Source organism: Tamandua tetradactyla, chromosome 13 (assembly GCF_023851605.1).
Source record: "Tamandua tetradactyla isolate mTamTet1 chromosome 13, mTamTet1.pri, whole genome shotgun sequence".
NCBI lineage: Eukaryota > Metazoa > Chordata > Mammalia > Pilosa > Myrmecophagidae > Tamandua > Tamandua tetradactyla.
The window spans coordinates 79018494-79042350 of NC_135339.1; the positions used below are offsets into that span (position 1 = coordinate 79018494).

The 23857-nt window shown below is 50.8% G+C and overlaps 1 protein-coding gene and 1 long non-coding RNA gene across 3 annotated transcripts in view; one reads left to right on the top strand and one right to left on the bottom strand.

Moving 5' to 3' along the window:
- Window positions 1-23857, bottom strand: part of HSPA12A (heat shock protein family A (Hsp70) member 12A) — a 188761-nt gene that overhangs the window by 79335 nt on the left and 85569 nt on the right. Inside the window, exon 1 of one of the 2 annotated variants that reach the window (XM_077126141.1) lies at window positions 10175-10289. The exons of the other annotated variant lie outside the window; for it this stretch is intronic. Within the exon in view, the coding sequence (XP_076982256.1) occupies window positions 10175-10217 (43 nt within the window). The 5' untranslated portion in view covers window positions 10218-10289. Of the gene's footprint in view, window positions 1-10174; window positions 10290-23857 lie in introns of those variants that run through there. 2 annotated transcript variants of the gene reach the window in all.
- Window positions 17402-19896, top strand: LOC143653247 (uncharacterized). The gene is made up of 3 exons (XR_013161193.1): window positions 17402-17639; window positions 18555-18706; window positions 19534-19896. It is a non-coding gene; the product is annotated as an uncharacterized LOC143653247 (long non-coding RNA).

Here is a 23857-nt window from a genome sequence, read left to right on the forward strand (position 1 = left end):
TATAATTCAGCTGCCCTAACATCTGAAATGATTGTCAAAGCCCTTATCTTGTGCCTTTGTGACTGTAAGAGCTGTTATTTCCTTTATCTGGTCATTTTCTTGCAGGGCAGAGGCTCTAATGCTAATGAAAAATTTGAAGTTAGCCATGAACTAGTTTCAGTCCCTTACATTACATTTGCAAACCATATCCACTAGACTCTGCTTTTGAAAGGTACATGCCTCCCTTCCTTTCCACTTACATCTTTAGCATTGAAATGATAGCTCTGTCTCCCCTCCTTTCCGTTCTCCTATTGAAATGATAATGATAACACTGTCTCCTTTTCTGCTTAGAACTTGCTATTTGAAATTGTAATGACCTCATCTCCCCTTGCTAAAATCCATAAAAACCTTGAACCCTCTAAACTCAGGAAGACACATTTGGGGCCAATAGGCCATCTATTTTCCTACTGTATGCCTAGTCAGGTATTGGTTATTTAGCCCATCGGGCAAAAGAATCCACAGCCTTTGTCCAGTAACAGTGTCTTGGCAGCTCTTTCACCCACCCCAGAGAGCTCTGGCTTACCCATAGAACTTGAGTGGGTGGACAAAAGAGCCAGGCACCAAAGGGAAGCACATTTATAGGTTTTCAGTTTTTTCCTTAGTTCTCATGTATTGCTAAAGCTTCCTCTTTGATCATGAGAAATGCATCCTGATCTGTCCAACCATAAACATACTGGGAAAAAGTGTGAGTGAGCCAACAAAACTTTCACATATACAGACATCTTTCCCATATACACCAGTTGCATATGAGGTAGCACCAAAGAAACACATGTTGTAGCAGAACAAATTGTAATGTTTTTAAGTGTAAGATGACTGGAAGCTCTTTTATAAGTTGTTTTTGAAATAATGTGGCGATGAGAAATTCATTTCATTTAGAAGAGGCTGATTTCTCAAGAAGGAGAAAAATCTAACCTACAAGCTGTTACAAGATGTAATACAATTTTTTAAAGTTTACTTTTAATATTTTAGTTAAGCTAACTCAGATGTAAAATTTTTTGCTAGAGATTGAACCTATCTCCCCACCTGTTGAATATGGGCTGGTCTTGTGACCTGCTTTGACCAAGAGAATATGGTTTTAAGAGGCCTGGCAGCTTCTTCTCTCATCTTCTCGCTGCCCTGAGCAGATCACATTGCTGGAGCTAGCCTGCTGGAGGATGAAAGACCCTGTGGAGAAAACACCCCAGAGCAGCCAGTTCAACCACCAGCTCGATGAGTGAGGCCATTTTGGACCGTCCAGTCCACCTGACCCACAAGATGACCACAGTGATATGAGTGACCCAGGCGAGACCAGCCAAAGGCCCACCCAACTGAGATCGGCCCAGAGAATCATGAGCAGAAAAATCATGAGCTCTCATTTTCCATCACTAAATATGGAGCTGGTTTGTTTCATGACAATAGTGAACTGACAGACTCTATGATGTGACATTTGGGTGTCATTTCACTAATGCTTTGATAATTCACTCACTGCCCTCACCCCTTTGGGGGCCAACGAATCTTTCATTCAGGTCTCAGTAATTCCATAAGTCCCTGAAAAGGGATTCAACCACCCATGGAAGTGGCAGTGTCTCCAAAAATCCTACCAGGATCGAATAAAAACCAAGGACTGACCAACAATGCCAATTTCAGAAAGTCATCACGCGGCAGGTACAACATAGAACGTGGAGGAGGAGCCATGCCCCACACCCAATAGCTCCTGCAGGAGACAGAGGTTCTCTAACGAAAACTCCTAAGTCTAGGCAACAGCCCAGTCTGCCTGGATAATTCCCCCTGCCTGGGAGAGGACAATGCACAAAGCATAATTCGTAATAATACTCAAGGCTAATAGTAACAGCCAACGTTTCTTCATCGTTGACTTCATCGCTGCTGCTCTAAGTGCTTTTCTTGTATAAACTCATTTCACCCTCACATAAACAATATGAAGAAGACAGTTTTGGAACCATGCCTTACAGATGAGAAAACTGAGTCCTGCAAGGTTAGACAACTTGCCCGAGTGGCCCAACAAGTAAATGACACAACCCGGATTTGAACCCAGACAGTCTGGCTTCAGACCCACCTTAACTACTACACCCCCCGAATGAAACTAATGCTGATAATAGTACGAAGACTGACGTTGACTGAGCATCTGCTATGTTCCAGGCTTGTGTTCCAGGCACTGCACATATATTCTCTCATTTAATTCTCCCAAGCACCCCAATGGGATTGGGAGTATTACTCATCTATTTTCACAGTAAAAGAAACTGGGGCTCAGTGATGTGAAACCCTAAACCCTGATGTGTCTGAGCCCAATGCCTGTTCTTAATCACATACCCACCCACTGCCTCCCTTGTTCCACGTTCAGCCTCAATGACTGAAAAGAGGGAAAAAGTGAGTAGGGCAATCAGGTGATTTATCTTCTAAACAGGAATACGTAGAAAGTGAAAGGAGCCACTACTAATTTCATTGGACAAGAGGCATAAACTACAACTGTCCCAGCAAATCTGAATATTTTGCCACCCTAAACATAGGGCATCTAAAACCAGGGTCCATGCTCTGTAGTTCAGGTTTCCCTGGAAGGGGTGCCAGGGGGCAGCTACTGGCCCCATGTGATGTCTACGGGCTCACAGTCAAGGCTGGAGGAGGAGGGCGTGGTCCTGGTAGAACCCTCAAGGAAATCTGCAAAGCTCCAGAGAAGAGCCTCAGCTCAGCAGGGCGGAGCCTGTCTGGGGATGGTTGGGGTGTCCACATGAGGGCAGACTCTGGCATGACTGTGTTCTACAGTCACCAGCCCCAAACAGAGCCCAGGGGTGCAAACAGGCCTTAAACCCCAATGGCAGCCTGTCGGGAAACCCAGGAGAGCCCAGAGCCCAGAGCCTTGACAAAAGGCCAAGTAGGAGACGAACGGGCTGACAGCCTGAGCCACCCAGCATCCACCCGGGGGTTCCAGACAAGAAGCTGCATGGCGTGAGGCTTGGCCTGGGTTCTGCCTCTTCCTAGCTGGGGGTGCTCAGAGCTTCCTGGGCCAAGTGCAGTCAGGTCTAAGCACCCTCCCTCCATGGGTTCACCACGATAAATTATACCAACAGACAATTGTGAGCATTTACCGTGAGCCAGGCAGTGGACTCAGCACTTAGCAGGGGTTACGGGAGTAAGTAAAATCCTCTCTGAGGCAGGTATGACAGTTATCCCCACTTTACAGATGAAGAAAGCTGAGGCAGAAGAGGGTGGGTAAGTAACACGTCCAGAATTCCACGGCCAGTAAGTGATGAAGCTGGAATTGGAATCTAAGGTGACTGAGCCTGTAAAATCCCATTGCAACATTCTTTCCCAGCCACCCTCCCCAAACAGCTCCCCCAGAGGGAGAGTGCAAGGTCCCCCAAAGGGAGGGCCCCACTCCCCTGGTGGGGCCAGAGATGACACTGGTGGTCCATGGACAAGGCGTCCACACTTACACCAGCTCCGGCCTGAGTACAGAATGCAGCAGGGGGATCTGCAAATACACATTGCCAGGCCCCTTTCCCCTGGCAGGTCTAACTCAGTAAGGTCTGGGAATGGGCATTACACAAACCCCCCAAGGGGTTCCTGAAGTCACTCCCTTTCAAACCTCATTCCACCAAACAGAAAGTCTCAGTTTGGGGCTGGTGTGTCCCTCGCTTCCTCTAAAACTCGGTCTTCTCCACGTGCACCCAGGATCAGCCCCAGCACAAGGCTGTCCGCAGGCACCAGCATCTAGCTGAAGTGTAACATCCTCATGTGGGCTTCCATGCATTTATGTCGGGGTGACCTTCTGCTTATGGCACATGACACTGGTTGGCTATTTATAGAATTGATATAAATCATCCTCTTAAAATAAATGCATTTAAAAAACACAAAACAATGGATTGGTTAAAAAGGAGTAAAGAAATCACAGTTTGGGGGGTCCACAGATATGATAGAAGCATGAGGGTGAACTGTACGTGGCTGAACATGGGAAACAGCTCCCTGAGGATAAGCTCTGCCTGTGCCTAACAGCCCTGAATTCTCTTCTAGCAGCACCCCTTAGGGGTCTGGGGAACCTACTCAATTCCCTGGGCCTCAGTTTCCCTTTGTGTAAAATCACCCCACCTCATGGGGTGTTTGTGAAGATTAAGTGAGACGATACAGTTGACACAGCCTATTACTTTGCACAGAGCAGGTGTTAAAAATGTTGCTGACTCAGCCCAGCCCTGGGATGCCAACCGTCTGTGCTCCCTCCCTCTCCCCCAACAGGTTGTGGTTCCAAGTTTGAGACCCGGATGTGCAGGAACTCACAGCTTCTCGAACTTGCCTGTCTATTGGAACTAGGAAATTTTTTAAACTCCTGATTCCTTGTTTCCCACTCCGGAGGTCCTGACGTGATTGGTCTGGGCACCAGGACATTTAAAAGTTCTCCATGTGCTTCTAATATCCAGCCAGGGTTGAAAATCACTGTGGTAACTAACCCGAGAGGGATGTCCAGTGGCAAAAGTACAGCTCCCGACGCTGCACGCTCCCAGTCCCTCAGGTCCAGAGACAATCACTCTTGCTTCCCCACAGTGGAAGCTGCAGAGATATGGGGAATCTGTGTGAGGAGGGCTGATTTCATGTTCATCAAAAATGAGGGGGTCCCTGCAACCCCCTGAGGGTGAGGGGTTTGCTTCAGAATAAGGTAACTGAAGGTCCCAAGGAAACAGGACCTGAAAATTTTCCTCGCACAATCCCCAAATCCGAGGGAGCTCAGAGCAGAATCTGCCCTCCCCCTAAAGGCTTCAAAGAAAGCAGACCAGCTTGATGGAGCAGCAAGTCACACAAGAAAACGGAAATCCCTGGTGGGCATCTGGGAGGAGGAAGCCACCCCTGCTTCCTCCTATGGGCAGAATGCTCAATAAACAAGAGAACAGTTTCCTGGACACCCATTATCTCTTCAGGTCCTCACGAAGACCTGGAGTAGGTGTGAAAGAGTTCACACATATGTGTGAAAGAGGTCACACTCATCATGCCCGTCTTTCGCGATTGGGACAAGAAAAATTTGGCCAGAGTTTACAAGCATTCTTTGGGCTTCAAAGACACTTTCCTCCTCTACCCTGCCACCCACCCCACTTCAGTGACTGCACGTTCTAGAGAAGAGAAGGATGGGAGCCCTTTCAATAAAAGGAATGCAGCAAGGATTTAGTTTTACGGTTTCCTTTCCAAGTGCTGCCTGAACTTTCTTGGTCATGCGTCTCCCAGCCCTGCCCAGACCCAGATGAGCCACGAGTGGGAGACGCTTGCTCCTGGCCATGTTCTGCTCATTCATTAAAAGCCCCCGATTCCTCTTGCCATCTAATTGCGCACCACAGTAATAAAGATGCTTTTTCCCTTACCAAAAAGGCCTATTTATGAGACAAGAAAGCATTTCGCCCCCACAAGATTGAGCTGTCCCTCAAAGTCTTGTTGGAATCAAAGCCACATCTCTTCAGGGACTGCCTGCACCCTGCCCCCTCACCCCGCCCTGGCTCCAGCCTACTCTTGAGCATCCACGTTTCTAGAAGTGTCACTGCAGAGTGGGCAGAATGCAGATGCCATTCCCCGCTCCTGGGTTCCCTCATGTCTTGCACACTGATACTCACTCAACACTCATAAGGACGCTTATTGAGCACCTACTGTGTGCTCTTACTAAGAAGATGGAAATGAAAGACACTGTCCCTGCCCTTGTGGGGAGGCGAGGCTATGATGGATAGAGCACAAGCTTTTAGGCTCCGGTTTGCTTCATATCCCAGCATTCACTGGCTGGGTGATTTGGGCAAATTACTGAATTTCTAAAAGGCCCAATTGCCTCATCTGCAAAATAGGTTTAATAACAGCACCAACCTCATAGTATTATTGAAGGAATAAATGGGAATTCACAGACCAAGCTGATATATCATAAGCACTCAATAAACATTAGTTGTGATTTGTTTTAGTTTCCTGGCTGCTAACACAAATACCATGCAATAGGTTGACTTAAACAGGGGGAATTTATTGGCTTACAGTTTTGAGGATAGGGAAAGCCCAAAATCATAACATCATCAAAGCGACGCTTTCTTTCGGAAGACTGTGGCATTCTGGATCTTGCTGTCAGCCGTCTTTGGTCCTTGGCTTTTCTGTCCCATGACAATGCACATGGATATCTCTCCTGGCTTTTCCCTTCTCTTCTGCGTTGTCTTGACTTTCAGCTTCTGGCTGCTCCCTCTGACTTTCTCTCTCTCTGGCCTTCCCTATGAGGTCTTCAGCAATAAGATTAAGACCCATCCCGATTCAGCTGGGCCACACCTTAATTGAAGTAATCTCATTCAAAGGTCCTATTTCCAAGCAGTTCACACCCACGGGAATGGATTAAGTTTAAGAACATGGTTTTCTGGGGTTCCTAGCTCCAAGCCACCACAGGATTACCAGCAGTTAAGTATCGAGGCTTTGGGACCACTCCGGCGAGATCTTACCCACATGGGTAAGCTCAAGAAGGCCTTCTGAGAAAGGATGACTGAACTGAGTTTTGAAGGATGAGTAGGAGTTTGCTAAACAAAGGGAGGATGTTCCAGGCAGGGAGACACACATGTGTGGAAGTCAGAGGAGATTACAGTGCTCTGGGAAATGCAAGACACTGTGTGCGGAGCATGTGTGGGGCAGGGGGGTGCAGGTAGGGGCCACCATGGCCACGGACACGGTTGCTGAGGCAGGTGTTGACACAAGTAGTGAGGCCCCACAGCCAGAGCTCTAACCAGCAATACCCAAAGCATCACCTCCACCTTTTCTGGGCTCCTTTGGTCACATGCAGTCCACTTTCACTTAATTTGTAGTTTGGTGGCCGTGATGGGGGGGGCAGGGGCAGTCTCACTCTCTATTCAGCACATATTCATTCATCTGGACATTCAGCACAATTCTCTGAGGGCATAGGACATGCCAGGCATGTGTCAGATTGGCCATGAGGCCCCAAATCACTCTGCCAAGGTTCTAATCCTCCCTCAACCCTTTTCCAGCTGAATGACTGAGGGGCCATCAGCTATCTCCTCCATGAAATGGGGGTAACAGTGCCCCCTTGTAGAGCTGTCCATTCAACAAGAAATGTGCTCAGAATTAAATGAGATAATTCAATATTCTTAGATTTAGGTATAAAAAAGTCCTCAGTAAATGTCAGTGTTTAATTTTTTTTCTTTTTACTATGAATAGCTGCCAATATGATAAGAAATCCACCTCCAAAACCCAGGATAACATGTCCAGGGGTTCTTCCAGCCCAGAGCAAAGCCCCAGCTCACCATGCTTCTCCCCAACCCTCCACAGTGGAGAAAATGTTATAGGCTTCCACTGACCACAAGTAGTCCTGAAGTGGTCGCCATAGTTCCTGGCCAGCCAGAATTGCCTGTTCCACTCCTGTCCCCTTCCCAGTTTGCTTATTCTTCTAGGGATCCATCTGTCAAGCAACTCAGGTCATAGGATGGGGCGGGGACGGGAGATCACCGAAGCCTTTGCTGTCCAACCCTCCAGAGATTAAAGGGTGGACTTATGAGTTGGTCCTTCATATTTTGTTCACTAACGAATTTAAACTTTCTTTTAAGGAAATTTGCAAACTTGTACGAAGTAAACAACACAGTATAACAAACTGCCACGTACCCATCACCCAGCTACAACAACTATCAACATTCTCCAATTCTTGTTTCATCACCACCTCTACTTCCTCTCCTTCCCACCCCACTTAAATCGTCCCAGAAGATTCTGGTTTTGTCACCAGCCTTTCAGGCACACCCTATCACCTGGGGATCCCGCTGCTCACAAGTTCCATCACCATTTGATGCCTGCGGCCAGCATCACCTTTTCATTCATCTGTACCATGAGCATCCCTGAAATAATCCCCTGAAGAAATCCATTTTTCATAGGATAGTAACCACTGACCACACCCACAGCAGCTACACAGGATGGCGGTGAAGGGCTCCAGCCCTGGGACCAGATGGCCTGGGTCCAAATCAATACATGACCTTGGATAGGTCATTCAACCTCTAGGTTTACATTTCCCACCCCATAAAAGAGGAATATCGGTGACGGGTTTGCTGTAGGGCTTAAAGAAAAGAAAGGGGGGAAGAAACCACATTCAGTGCCCAGGCTAGAATTTCTAACGGGTAAACCTTAGAAATGTGCTAGATGCTAGATGGGGAGAGAGCAGGTTCTGCTCCTATGAGGTACTATTAAGACCCCCGTTTTACAGAAGAAGAGATGGGAGCCCAGAGAGGTGTGAATTTTCAAGGACAGCTCACTCTTCAGGGTGGGTAAGGACTGACACATCAGGTTGTTCTTTGTCCTAAGTCCATGTGCCTGGAATTCTCTCGGGCTGCCTTGAACTGCAGACCCCTGGAAACAAGGAGATGCTCTAGAATAGACACAGGCACGCAGTAGCAGGCTCCCAGCACAGGTGTTTCTCCTGTGGGTCCCTCTCTCAACTCCTGGGAGAACAACCACAAAGAGCTAAAGTGTATGTTGAGGGAGGTAGGGGGATGGGGATGTGAGGGGAGCTGAATTCGATTTTAAAAGCTAAAAAGAGGGTATCGAAGGGGTGGCACATGAGGCTGGCTGTCATCTTGCACACCCTTGCTAACTCTTCTGAGTGAACAAATTGCATGGCCAATCCTGCCTTTGATACAGCTGCAACTATTTATCCCGTATGCGAGGCAAGAAACTGGTTCACTGACTCTCACGCTTTAGTTAACTCAGAAGTCCCTCCCCATCCTTTTTTCCAATTTAAAGAGAAAAGGTGAAAAAAATAAGTCAATTCAGTTTGCTGAGAGATGTTCAGACAAAGACACTCAGCCCCGTTGTCAGCATTTGCCAGCTGGGGAACTGCAGGGGATGGGGGGCAAATTTGAGGTGCTCCACCACCCCTCCCAGGAGCGAGTCCATCAGGATCCCCACCCGCTTACACCCCCACCCCACCCACCCCACCCCCTCACCACTACCACTACTGCAGTGCCGGGTAGGGAGGCACCTCCCAGATCTGCAGGAACAATGGGATGGGGAGGGGGGCAGGTGCAGCTCCGAGCTCCAGAGGGCGGGGGCCGAGGCCACAGACTGCAGGATCGAAAGCGCAACGCCAACGGTGGTTGCATGGCCACCAGACTCAGTTTCCTGGCCTTGGAATCCCGCAGAGCCGAGCGCTCCTTTCTCGGCTGAATTTCCCGGACGTCTGGGCATTTAAATTTCATCCTCGCAAGACGCCTGCCTGTGGCTAAGGAATGCCACCGGGTTGCGCTTCCCTCCAGCGACTTCTCCCGCGGAGACGCCGCAGGTCGGGGATCCGCCGCGTCTCCGTGTACCCAACTTTCCCCACTTGAGACCCGCAGGAAAATCGGAATCCTGGCCAGCCTGTTCCGCAGGCGAAGCCTGGATTCTCAGCCCTGAGCTCTACGAGCTGCTCTTCCTCTTGGGCCACCTCTTTCCCGGTCCCCTCCGGCCCCTTCCCCCTCTCCATCTGATCCCTAACCACACTGCCCTGGTACAGTTGCAGAATGCGGGCGTCCTCCCTCTGCAATGGGCGCCGCGCCCACCCGTCGTCCGGGCCGAGAGGAGACAGTCCAGCCTCCACCGCTTCGTCCCTCCCCAGCCCAGAGCATCCCTGGGGATGGGTGGGGAGAGGGGTTCGCTGCAGTACTTCCCGGAACTGCAGCCCCCATCCCCCGCGTGCGCGTCCGGGCCGGGGCGGGGTGGGGAGAGGGGACCCTTTCATATCTCCGATTTCCCCAGGGCTCCCATCCCCGCCTCGCTGAGTCACGGAAACAAGCTGCTGGGGATACCCGGCCACCCCGCGGCTGGCTCTTCACCCGACAACCATCAAGCCCTTCAGGCGCACGGGAGATGGGCACGGGGGTGACGACTGTCACCCGGGCTCGCACTCGACCCCACAGGAGGCGCCACCCCGCGGCGGAGACAGCTGGGGTGCCCGAGTGGGGGCCGCCGTCCCCGCCGCAGTGTCCGCAGCCCGGCCCGTGCCGGAGCATGTGACCAGCTGGCCGCCTCCGGCCCCCGGCCCCTCCCGCGAGGGCAGGATGGGGCGGGGGCGCCCACTTTCCCAGAGCCCGCGGGGGCTGCGGGGAGCCGGACCGAAGGTACCTAGTCCTTCCCCTGTCCTGGCCGCGGTCGGGTGACCGTGCCCTGCGCTTACCTCGGGGCCCCGGGTCGCTGCCGCCGGCCTCCTTGTCCGCCATCGTCGCGCAGCCCTGGCCCGCGAGAGGAGCTCGCGGCGCAGCGGCCTTGACCGTGCTGGTCCCTGTCCTCGTCCTCGGCGGCGCCCGGCCGGGTCTGAGGCGCGGGGCAGCGGGAGCCCCACTGACGCGGCCGCCGCCGCAAGCCGGGCTCCTCCCCGGGCTCCTCCCCGGGCTCCTCCTCGGCCCGCCCGCGCCCCGCCCCGCCGAGCCCGGGCGGGCTGGGGAAAGCCGGGGAAGGCTGGCGCCCCGTCTCCCACCCCGCCCGCCGCAGACCCCCTCCCCCGGCCCCCAGTCTCCGGAGCTAGGGGACCAAACGCTCGTCCCCCGGCCAGCCACGGCCCGGGTGGTGGCGCGGCCGGGACTCAGGGGCGCGCAGGGAGGCCCCGCGGCTGGACCTCACGGCCGCTCTGGAAGGCGCCGAACGACAGGGGCCGGAAACCTGTCGGCCAGCCCCGCGCGCACAGCCGGCTCCCGGGGACGCCCTCTGCAGAAATGAGCACCGGTTTATTTCCCTCCCCGCGGGTTCCAGAGTAGCGGCCAAGGGCCCGCGCAAAGGCGACCTCAGCGCAGCCCGGCGCCGACCTGGACCCCCGCAGCAGACCGAGGACGCGGCGAGCGGCGCGGGACTGTGCTCGGACACCGCCGCGGGCGTCGTCTCCAGGGGGCCTGCGGGGCTCCATGGCAACCCCGGCCCAGCGAGGCGCTTGCCTCGGGGGCTGCGTCGCTCTTCCATATATGGGCTCCGGCCCGAGCCCTCCTGAGAAGTCTGCGAATAATCACATTAATAATGCAGGGCTTGGGAGGGGAATGGTGCCTCCTCCCTGTCCTCCGGCTTCGCCACACACGCTGCTGGCACCTGCTCCAGCCTGGGCAGGCGGCTCCTGGGTCTGCCAAGCCCCGCACCTCTTCTTGGTTTGGGTATCTGGGTTCCCGGCATTAAGCCAGGTGTTTAAGTATCTTATCTCATTGCCTTCACTCAATTCTGAGAGGTGGGAACTAGTGGTACCCTTTTTGCACATAAGTAAACTGAGGCTTAGAGGGGTTAAGTGAAAATTCCAAGATCATGCACAGCAAGTGAGAGGCCCAGCATCAATCTCCACCCAGCCCTGAGGTCCCAACCATCAGTTCTATCTTATTCTCTGAACTGGGCTGCATCTGCCAGAGGAAACCTAGGCATACCTAAGGTTGCTTCACAGTGCAACCCAGTTACGAAGAAGGGGGCGGGCAGAGGGTGCCTGGGCTCTGCGCAGAATGTCAAGGTAGGGTGGTGAGTTAAAAGGATGAGCCGTGTCCTCTGCTTGCAAATATTAAAAATCCTAACTGCTCTAGCTGTGTGTGAAACCAAGGGCAAGTTATTTAACCTCTCTGCACCTCAGCATCCTCATCTGTGAAATGGGTGTGACGGGGCATCTTCTTCTTAAGACTGAAGAGGCTTACATGAGATGATGCATGTAACCTGCTTAGCATGGTGTCTGACACGCAATAAGCTGTCCAATAAACAATAGCGATTATTAAGCCAAGGCATCTTTTTATAAACAAATAGGAGCCAGTTGTGCAAGGTAGTGGGTTAGTGGGCAGTGGGTGAGCACTTGAGGGCCACTTCCAGAGAGGAGAACAATGGGTTCCCACAGAGTACGCTTTCCTTACCCAGGCTCCTGAGCAGACACCCCATCATCTCAGCTAGGCCAAAGATATGGGCAGGCCAGGAGCGTGTACCCCCCGAGGCAGGCAGGAGGAAAGGTAGAGGCAGTGGCCTGGGCCACTGGATGGAAAGGGCAAGCACTGGCCTTGGTTCCTCCATCCCATAGCTGCCATCCCAGCTCTGCTCATACTTCCTCATTCAATGAAGCTGGCCAAGCTGAGGTCACAAGGGTTGAGACATGAGAGGACAGAGACAGCCACAAGCACTCCGGACACTGAGCAGCAGTGGCACATGGACACACACCTGGACAACAAGGCCAGAAAGAGTCTTTCTCGCTCTCAAAACCACTTTGGGCCTCCCATCTACAGGTTAAAGCCCTAACTCTTCAGTGTGACACTCAGCATCTCTGGCAAGGAGTGAGACCAATCCTTCTTCATTTGTAGTCTCTCTCCCAAGAAGCCTTCCCTCCACTCCAGTCTTCCTCTGTTACGGTCACAAGCTGCTTCTATCTCCTGTCTGACACTGCTTTCACTTTCTCCTCTACTTACCCATACCCAGGCATCCTTCTGGGTCCTAATCCAAGGTCACCAGTCCAAGGAAACCTCCTAGGACACCCACCCCCTACTGCCTGAAGCCTCCTGCATGCCCACTTGCCTCTTGGTTTTTCCTCTTCCTTTACACTCTTTGCTGCAGGCAGCTCAGCACTCCAGAGGCTTCCCTGTCAAGATGTCCACCTCCACACTCAGGGCTGGAGCTTGCTCCAGGGCTCCAGACCTACTGAAAGGGTGTCTCCCAGGCCCCTTACACTCAACCAAAGCCCAGCGTGTCCTCTCCTACCTTCCCTTCTGGCTGCCAGACCTCAGTAAAGGCAGCATTGCCCCAGCCACCAAGCCACACACCTGGGCATCAGCTTTCCCTCCCCCCTCTGTGTCCACCCAAGTTCCATCAATCTCCAAGTCAAGTGTTGCCTATTTTACCTCCAGACTCTCTCCTTCCCCTTTGCCAACATCCCTGTCCAGGCGACCATCATCCCTCACTGCCTGTGTCTGCAACAGCCTCTGCACAGGCCTCTCAGACTCGTGTCCTGTCTCCTTCACTGTGAATCTGGTCTGCCCTGCCCACCTCTCCAGCTCCATTCCTTCCCACTGACTTCTTCCAATCCCTCAGATCAACCCCTGCCTCTCTTATTCTGGGATTTCAAGTGCAGGAAATGTGCTTGATGCTAGATCACTCAGCTCCACATACCTCCAGCAGCAGCCTAGCAAACCACTTATCCTCACCACGGACTTCCCCACTACAAGAGACCTTCCCTGACCCCCCTAATTCTGGCCTGGGTGCCCCTCCGGACAGGTGTCTGCCTGTCCCTCCATATCAGGGACCTGACCCCCATCATAAAAGACACTGGACTTGTCAGGCTGTCACAACAAGGAGCAGACGCCACCTCCTGCTGTGGGAAGGCCTCCGGCTCCACCTGCCCTCACCGTGCCCCCACCCCCACCCCGCAGCAATGTGAGGGTGCTTGAAGAGGATGGGAGATGACAGGAAGGCCCCAGTGGTGGGGGCAGAGAGCAGATAGTTTTGATTCTCAGGGAAGCATAAAAGGCAGTACCCACTCAGCTGTAGGTTTGCCTACGTGGCTTTAATACATAATCATAGGAATTAAATATCACCCTGGTTGAGCACATACTGGCCAGCTAGGTGCCGGGACAGGCGTTTACCTGCACCCTCTCATCGAATTCCCCCGGGGGCCCTGCCCATGTCACAGGTGAGGAAGAGGAAGTGTACGAAGGCGAGGCTCCTGCTCAGGCTTCCAATCCCATCCTTAGCCACAGGACCAGGTTACAGGCCCAGGCCCCCCCACCACCACCCATCGTCCTCCCTGCCCCCCAAACTGCAGCCAGGGTGAGATTTTGTCGCTCTTCTTCTGCCAGGTCTTATATGGATTGGCCTCCTGATGCTGCGATGACCTGGGTTCCTTCCACCTTCCCACCCCCCCAAGCCGAAAGGCACACGCATATTCCACCGTGCCCCCCTGTGGTCCCGCCTCAGGGTCTTAGCTCTTTCCAGGATGCATCCTCCAGGAAAGTACCTGGCTTGCTCCCTAACTGCCTTTGGGAAATGTTCCCAGTAGGAAATGTCACCTTCCCAGACTAGCTTATCTGAATCTGCTGCCCTGCCCCCAGCAGCAGCACTCTGTCCCCCAGTGTCTAGGCCAGCACCTGGTTCATGACAGATGCTCATCAGTGCTTGGTGACTGACTGACTGAAGCAGGCAGTGAAACAGGACACAGCAGGCTCCCCACCCCCAGGAGGACACACACACACACACACACACACACACACACACCCCTTGTGGATGACTCTTGGGAGCTCCTCTGCCTTTCTGCTCCCCCAGCTATGTCAGGGCATCTCCAGACTAGTGAAGATTGCTCCTCTTCAAGGACTCCTCCCCATGGTGCTCCTTTGAGGACTCACTATGATGTCCCCCACATGATGTCCTCTCCACCCTCTGGGCCGTGGGGGGCCAGGGCTGTGATCCATGGCAGTAGGTGGTGAGAATGGCCCCATCCCCACCAGCGCAAGTACAGATCCTGGTTGCACATCCAGTCCACGAGGAGGGTGCTCAGCCCAGAGCCAGAACTGGAGAGGAACCTTCCAATTCCTGTCACCATGGTCACTCAGCTGTACAAGCCTGTCCTCTGGTCCCCACAGAGCCGGTGCCTCCACTGGGAGCCCTGTTCTGCACTCATTTTACCAGGTGAAGGCCTCTCCTTCTAAGGTCTCAGCTCAGATGCCACTTGCCCCAGGAAACCACCCAGCCCTTCAAGCTGGCATGAGGTCCCTCTTCTGTCCACTGGTGCCAGACACCGCTGCCCCCACATAATCCTATCAAAGCACTTATCAAGACGCTGAGATACTATCCACCCCATTGTACAGATGAAAAATTTGAGGCCCATTAAGGTCACTCTAGGTCCATCAGCTGAGAAGCTGCAGGGCTGACACTAGAACTGGGATCTTTCCAACTTCAGGTTGCCCATACCAGCTCCCAAGGGCTGGTTGGGAATATCCCCATTGTGTAACCCCAGCCCCCAGCCCCATGCCTGGCACAGAACATTAAATGTTGAAGGAAAACAGGCCCCTCGGCTTCAGACCCTCACCCTTCTTATACTCTCCAGACCCTCTTCACCTACCAGACCATAAGACACTTCCCTGCCAACAGACCCCTCTTCTGCTGGTCTGCCTCCAAACAAACACACCCTGCCCCCGCTCCTAGATCAATTCATGCAAAGCTGGAGCCCAGAGGCAGGCGGAGCTAACTCCACCAGGCAGCTGGGACACACCACATCACCTGCACCAACTTTCACATGTGGAAAGAGCTGAACACACGGGGCGGGGGCAGTCGGGTTCCTTGCTTTGGGGAATGCACAGTTGCTGATGGATCAGCCATTGAGGGCAGTGAGTTCTGGGGCCGGTACAAGGAAGATATAAGAGGAGGAAACAAAGTGGTGGATTGTGGATTGTGTACAGCCAGCCAGACCGGGATTCAAAACTAGGCTCAGCTACTCCCCGGCCCCCTCTTTGGTGACCTGGGAACACACCTCTCTGTGCCTGTTTCTTCACATGTAAAATGGACCAGAATCATGCATAGGGTAGTTATATAAGATAATACATATAAAACACTCAGAATAAGTCCAGGCTACTTACACCAAATAAATATGACATTATTATTTCTATTTGGTTTATATATTTAGAGCACAAAATACCTATTTATTATGCATTATAAATTACAGAATAAAGACAAGCAAAATTTTCTTGGCTGGTGCGGATACACAGATGATACGGGGGTGAGTGGTTTTTCTTTTTTTTAAAGCTTTATTAAAAAAATTTTTTTACATGTGATAAACATGGTACTAGTCCAAATCTGAGCATTTATGTAGGAAGCTTCTAGTTAAAGCTGCTTTGGACCAAATATCATAAAAGTGACACCTTTATTACAGAAGCAGGATTTAGAGGTGCTTAGATAACATAAAAACTTTCAGGAAAGCCCAGACTCCTAGACCTCTGACCTCTGATGCATTTTTGAAAGTGCAACCTTGGAGTGAACAGTAATGCCCAATTTATACATCATTTTCTCCTTGGATTTCCTCCTCATCTGGTGTGAATCAGCCTTTCCATTAACATTCCAAAACACACTTCACATACCCAACATGTGCTGCTGCATGATTCTTCCAGGGAAAAAATTCATGGGCCAGAGGAAATTTATTTCTCCCAATACCGCAATCACTCAAGCCTGCAATGTAAACTTTAGAAAATGCCTGCTAAGGTAATGGAGGGTTATCTAAATATTTTTCATAAGTATTTCAAACAGCAAAGGGAATGTCTATGTTTCTCCTTCAGCATCACCCTCAAAAGTGCTGAAATCCTAGTCTCACAGAGCTCCTGGTTCGTAATAAGACAGAACATTCCCCAAGCAGCATCTCAAGGAAGACACAATGAAGTGAGACAAGCTTCAGAGAAGGAAAGCTGAAATGGTCACACAGCTAGAGGAGCTATCACAAGGGCTCCAGAGACCCACAGATGATGAGAGCTGAAAGAACACTCGTCATGGAGAAAAAACGACTTTCATTTTCACAGCCCAGCACCTGGCTCACAATAGGTGCTCAATAAATATTTGTTGAAGAAATGAATGAATGTTCAAGTAAATAAATAATGGAGTGGAAACTGGGGCCTAGAAACACTGTATCTCCTGTACAAAGTCACACAATTAGAGACAGAGCTGGACAGGTATCCAGCATCCTGCTTCCCAGCTCCATTTTCTCCTCACTAAAAGGCCAAGTTGGAGGTGGCTTATGCTAACTGTGATTGATTGGTGACAACTGACTGGAGTGTTGGCTCTGTGGGACAAGTGTGATGATATGTTAGCAATTTTTGTCCCCTGTCGGAAAGTGTGGACATCTAAGTCATGGTCCTATCCTTCCCAGGATCCCTTGGCCTCCAAGAACCCTCCTTTCTAGAATTCTGTATGGGCAAAAGAGCTGTCTGCACTGTGCAAAGAAAAATGTGGATGGAAGTGGCCACCTGCAGCCTCAAATGCCAGGAAAGCCCATTGGAAAATCAAATCTCCCCAAATCATGGGTCTGTCCTGTTCACCTGCAACCCTAGAGCTGCCTCTCTAGAAGGTTCTAGCCCATTCAAGGAATGCTAGTGTGGTCCTAGATAATGGCAGGCTGGCATGGCTCTTCTGCCTGCCCCAGTTGTACGTTTCATCCTGATGCAAGCTCATCATTGCGATACTTGCCTGGAGAAGAGACACAGGCAGCAGCAGGCCGAAGGGAAGGAGACCAAACGTTGCAGGATGATAGAGTTATCTGGGCCAGCGGGCTAAGAACTGAGCAAGCAGGTGAAGGACGCAATCTGGACAGCATCCTCAAGGAGCAATGCTTGAACAGGTCTCCAAAAGCAGCAGAGTTTGGAATGTGCAAACAAGTCACCATCTTCATGACCACAGTTGTCATGGAAACAGAACAACTGGGAACGACTTCTGCAAGAATGAGTGCAGTTTTTGTCACTGGGTTCCTGAGCTCAGCATGGTGTCCTCTGGGGTCCATCACTTGCCTTTCTTCACCTGTAAACTAGGAAGGCTACATTAAGTGGCCTTTAAGGGCTCAGTCTTCCCTAAGAGTTCATGAAAAGAGGCCCCTCAGATCTGAGAGCTACAGACCCAGGGAGAATGGTTTGGGTGAACCCTTTAATCATGCGATTCATTTATTCCTTCTTCAGGTATTTATTGAGGCTTTCCTACATACCAGGCACTGCTGTAGAACCTGAAGGAAACAAAGCAGCCAGAATTTCTGCTCTTGAAGAACAAGACTCTGTCTTTATCTGGCAGAACGTGGGGGAGAGGTCACAGACTCTTTGGAAACAGAGAAAGCTGTGGCTTTTCTCCCCAGAAACATACATATGGCTACACTCTGCAGTTTTAGGGTCACGGCTCGGGGAAACCCAGCCAAAAACCTTCAACCCCAGGTTAAGAAGCAAACTCCAAAGCCTCGGTCATGTGGCAGTTAAACAAAGTGGCGGCTTTTCAAACAGCTGCACTGGGCAGAGGGTCCCAGGGCGGTGTCCTGAGGGGCAAGTGAGGGCTCTGGGGTCAGGCAGGTCTGGCTGACTTTGGGCAGGTTACCTACCTTCCCGGCGCCTCAGTCTCTCACCTTTAAAATGAGACTAGAAATAGCACCCGCCTCACAGGGTATTTGTAAGATCAATTGAGGTAGCGCAGGTGGAAGGGTCAGACGGGGCCTGGCGTAGAGCAGCGCTCCGGGACGGGATGGCAGCTAGTGTCAGCTCAAGACAGGGTGAAGGTGGGTGGACGTTGCAGGTCGCAGCCTAGCCCTGCAGTTCTAGCCTCAGCTACTTCTTTTTACTTCCTTTATTATGGAAATCCAAGAATCATTATGCTTCAGATGGATTTCCCACACTGACAATTCTCGGGGCCTTCTGGGAATAAAGGCACCTTGACCAAAGTCAGGAAATTTGAGACGTGTGGGATCTTTAAGGACTTTGGGGATTCAGGGTGGGGCTGGGGTGGGGGGGAGAAGAAATAGCCTGTGGCTACAAAATTCTTCAAAGTTCGGCGTTCTTCTGCTCACCTCTCCTGGGTTTTTACTTTCCCTTGGCCTTTTACTTCATTCACAGGTGTAGGATGAGCAGCCACTACCATCACATTAGCCTCAGCCATCGCCACCACCTCTCACCAGCAAGTCACTTTCCCTGGCCCTCCGGCCGCCACTCCTGTGTCCCCTCCAGTCCAGCCTACTTACTGCAGCAGCCACAGGGATGGTTGGGAGGTTTGTAGAGCGCCCCTTGTCCCTGTCCAAAACCCCTCCAGTGACTTCCCACTGCAGTTAAAGTAAAGCCCAAGCCTGTTTCCCGAGCCTAGGGGCCCCTGCCGGACGTGACCGCGCCCGTTCAGCCAGCATCTTCCCCCCTGCCCCCTCGGGCATGACACATTTGCCAACACTTAGAACAAGGAGCCCCTTCTTCAAGATTCTTGACGTCCAACTGTTGGAAAATCAGCGTAATAGCCTGACTTTGTCAAATAACACCCTCCTTCCATCTGCCAGAAAATTGCTATTAAAAAAAAAAAAAAGTGCAAATCCACCAGGTCTGAGACACCCCCAGGTTTGGGTTCAGTTCACAGCCTACCCAAGCATACCCCGAACCTTGGTTCTTCACAGGCCCAGATCTTCCCAGCCTCACCCTCTGCTCCCACTTGCACCCCTGCCTTATATCATCCGACTGGTTCACCTGCAAGGTCACCTCCCCAGAGGACCCGCCCCAACCCTGTATGTTATTCGGTATCATCTCATGCCACCCCACTCCCCCATATTACAGTTATTTTGCCTAATTGTTTAATACAAGCCTCCCCACTAAGCTGTAGCCTTCCGGTGGGCAGAAATAAGGGACATTAAGCACTGGGGTGTGCCTGACATTGCTCTAGACCCTTTCCAGCAATTGCCCCATTCCCAGCAAACTAAAGGAAGAAACTGCACTGTTATTGTCCCCATTTTATAGGCAAGAAAACTGAGGCCCAAGAGATTGAGTATTCCTAGTGAACTGATTGAGAATTGGCAGCCCAACAGCCCGACCCCATAGCTATCTGGTCTCTCCTTAGGGAGCCTGGGAACGGCTGTGCCCCAGCGCTGAGCCCAGCACCTGGCGCCGTGGAAACAGGTGTTCCACGAATGAACAAATGATAGCAGGGGAAGGCACCCCGCGGTTCACAAACACCCTCACGTCTCTTCGCTCACTTGAATCAAACAGCTGCACCAGGACGGAAGCATCACTGTTTCTGGCTTGTTTAAGATGAAAAAACTAAAGGCCCAGTGAGATCATGAGCCACGTTGGTCTGAAGTAGTAATTCTAAAGGGGATGCTGTAAGTCAATCATTTCTTTCAAAGCTCATGTTTCATTTAAAAATTGCACTACATTTTGAATTCTACTACAAAATACAACTGCATTTGTTTCCTAAATAAAATTATCACCTTCAAGATCTATTACTTGTTCTTACTGTAGAGAATTTCAACCACCCTCCAAAGTAGAGAGAATGATGTAACAAATTCCTGGATCTCCGTCACCCAAATTACTTGATTTTACAAAAGTAACTCTTTAAGTGAAAGTGACTCTGCCAAAAAGAAATCACAGTAGGTGTCATGCTTTGTATATAAATATGCTCACTTAACTTTCACAGCCCTCCCTCTAAGGACTGCAAACTAATATTGGCCTCTATTGCTGATGGGGAAACTGAGGAAGGTGAGGTTAAGTCACTTGCTTAATGTTTTGGAGCTGGAAAGGGCAGAACCAGTAAGCGAGTGGCCCTGTAGCACTGCTGAGAGGAAAGTTCATCCTCTAAAACAATTTGAGGAAATGGGTCTATGTCCTCTTTCTTTCAAACGTAATGATAGCATTAAAGTCACACAGTTCCCAGAAGCATCCCACTCCTGATCAGCCAAGACACCTGGTCATCCATTCATCCTCTCCTTCATTCATTCTCCTGTTCACCAGACATGTGCAGGCTCCCTTACTGTGTGAAGACATAAAGTCTAACCAGACACACGCAACCCTCAAGAAGCACTCAAACCCCTTGGAAAGGAGAGAAACAGGCTGACCTAACCAGAATTCAAGGTTGCTCTTGGCCAGTACCATGACATGGGAACTTTACAGGGAAAATGCTCCAGGATCTTACTTAGCCTATACTCCTCCATCGGAAAGCAAGGCCCTAGAGGGCAGGGGTAAGGAACAGAGGGCTTGAGGGTGTGGGTTTGGGAGTTAGATTATACTTCGGTTTGAATCCCAGATCCATCCTTCTTAGCTGTGTGGCCTTGGGTAAACCGCTTTCCCTCTCTGACTCGCTTGTAAAAGAGGATGATAAACACATGTCCCAGAGTGTTGGAAGGTTAAGTTAAATAATGCTTAACCCACTTTCTGCAACAAAGGAAGCGCTCCATCAATTACAGCCACTCTAATTGGCTATTACTCCCAACCAGCTTTCAGTAATGAGTCCTAGCTTGCCTGAATGAGGCAGAAGTTTTGTAAAAGAGCGAACGCGTTTGTGAGACCACTAGGATGTTTTACTCAACTGGCCTCTCCTCAGAAAGTCTGTAAATTTGGAAAGCAAATGAAATAAATAATAAAACTCCTCAGCGTTCCTGAATCAGCTGGCCAAGGAATGTTGGCTCTGCCTGAGAAGAATAATCTAGCGGTCAGTGGAGCGTGGACAAAGATGCTCTGTTGTTTCCTAGCCCACGCTGGCACACATTCCCTGATCCTGCAGGGCAAACCCCTGGGCGGCTGGACCAGGAAAGCCAGAGCAAGGGACACAGGCTCAGGCATGCCTGGGTCCCAGTTCAGCCTCTCTCAGGACCTCCTCCTGGGTGGATAAGGACTGGGAGGGTCCCAGAAGAATGCTGGGCACATGGCGGGCACTTTGCTGACTGCAGATATCTCTACTATCAGGGTAGGAGAAGCACCAGACCTGCTCTCAGGACTCCTGGCTCCAAGACCAGGTTCGGCCATGATGGGCTGTGTGGCCTTGGGCAGGTGACCTAACCTCTCTGATGCTCTGTGTCCCCATCTGCACAATGCGGACAAAAACTACCTTTACTCCTTCCACCTCATCCTACCTGTCATGGCAGCACTGGACAGGGCAGAGACCTGGGGCGGGATCCTGGCTTTGCCACTGCCTGGTCTGTGAGCCCGATTACTCTCAACTTCCCCTTCCTCATCTGTAAAATAGGGATAATTGTGTCAGCCACCTCCCAGGACCTCAGTGGAGGCTAAAGGAGGTCTATATGAGGGATGCTTGTCCGGAGCCTGGTGCATACAAGCGCTCAGGAGAGAGTGGAGACTGACTGTAGCACTGATTTTAATACCGATAATGATAACCATTGGCTCCTGTCTGTGTTTGCTCATTTTATGGCGGGCATTAAACTGAGCCCTTGGCTTATGTTACCTCCTTGCTCCTTCCCAAAAGAGCAGGTTCCCATGCAGAGTACAGAACAGCCTTCTCAGGTCTACAGGCCCTCCCCGCCCCACCCTGGAATCTTAGTCACCAACATCTGTGCAGCCAGGTCCCAGCCGGAAACTGCCCCTCCACAGGCTTCCGCAAGCTGGCAGGGGGGTGGCAGGAAGAGAAGGGAGCAGGGTCAGTAGACCTGAGTCCAAGCTTCACCTCCTACCCTCAGGAACCTGTCCTCGAGTTGTAAGGAAGAGCACTGCATCCACCCTGGGCATGGAAACTGCTAAGAGCTGGGCAACGATGACACAGTTACTATTCATTTTATCCCCAAAAAGCATTCTTCATTTTCTTCATTTCCTATTTTGTGTCCTAATAAATTGCTGAGGTTGGAGGAAGAGGCGATATTAAAGAAAAAATCAAAATACTGAAACTTAGAAAGTTAGGTTTCTGTTTTTCAGAAACGAAGAAAATTGAGGACGAGAAGTAAAATAGATGAGGAAATTGGCTGCATCACAATTGTGAAGGGGCCTCAAAGCCAGGACTAAAGAGGCAAATGTCACCAAGAATATTCCCAAGAAGAAATTAAACAAAGAAGCATATGGGAAAATGGATCAATCTCATCAGTAATTTTATAAATGTTTCATGCATAAATTATATACATACACACATATATATGCACACATACATTCACATATAGACACAGTAAACCTATAGGGTCAATTATAAAACAATAATACACAGATCTGATGAAATTGTGGTAAAATTTATACTTTCACACATGCACAGATAGTGCCATCATAAACTAGCCAGTTTCATATTTGGAAAATCATATGATAACATTAAAACCACTTAGATCAACAAATCCTTCTTTTATAAATTTATCCTATGTCAAGAGAAAACAATTATGTTTTTCCAGGTATTTTTAAATATGATTGCATGCTAGGAGCCCTGACTAAAAGCACAAATATAAATCTGAAGGCCATGTAGCAACATAGGGAAATGCTGCAATATAATACAAAGGGAAAAAAGGGAGAAAAAGTATATGTCCCTAATGATTTATAACCACTAAAATTATGTCTGATACGGACAGATTCTGGTATGCAGAAAAGTCGACATGTTGTACAAAGGTGACAGGACCCTGCGGGAGGCTTTCGCTTTGCCAGGTTTCCTTTGAGGTTCCATCATTCTTTGCTCTCTCTGCCTTTCTCCATTCTCCACCCAGGGACCGCTGCTCACTTCCGGGGAGGGATGGGGAGCCCGGTCCCCCCTCACCCACTCCTCTAGCTCCAGCGTTGCTAAACTATGTTGCTGTTTCTTGCAAGTGCAGTTCTCAAAACAAACCAGCAGCTGTGCGTGTGAGACGAGACGGCAAACAAGCTCCAGCACTTGCTTCATTAGAGCAAACACATTAACTCTGTGCCGGGGCCAAGGAATTTCACATTCGGACAGGAAATGTCACTCCTCACACAAAAGCCTTCTGAGGGCCCGAGTGTGAGCTCGGAAGGGCTGCCCTTCCCTAAGCTTGTCTGGCCTCGGCCACCCGGGCGTCCCAAGGCTCGTCACAGCCCCGCCCGAGGCCTTGTGACCATCTTCTGCCTGGTGGGTCGCGTGCCCCTTTGAGACTCTGACAAATGCTCAGAATTTCCAAATCATTTTGTGGGGCTCATAGATCTACGTGGTGGGAACTCGTTCATTCATCTACTCGTTCATGCATTAACAGCACGCGTGTATTCCGGGGTTATTATGGGCTGGGTCATGAGGAGAAATTCCACGGTGGGAAGACACTGCCCCTACCCCTAAGGCATTTACAGTCTCAAGGGGAAGACAGAAAACCGAAAACCCCAGTCTCCAACTTCTTTGCTGAGCAGCCTTGAGCAAGTCCTCAAATCTATCACCACCACCAAATTGTGGCTGGTCTCTTCCGGAGCACAGGGTGGGGCCAGGAGCCAAACTCATCCACTGAGCGCTTACTAGGTTCCCA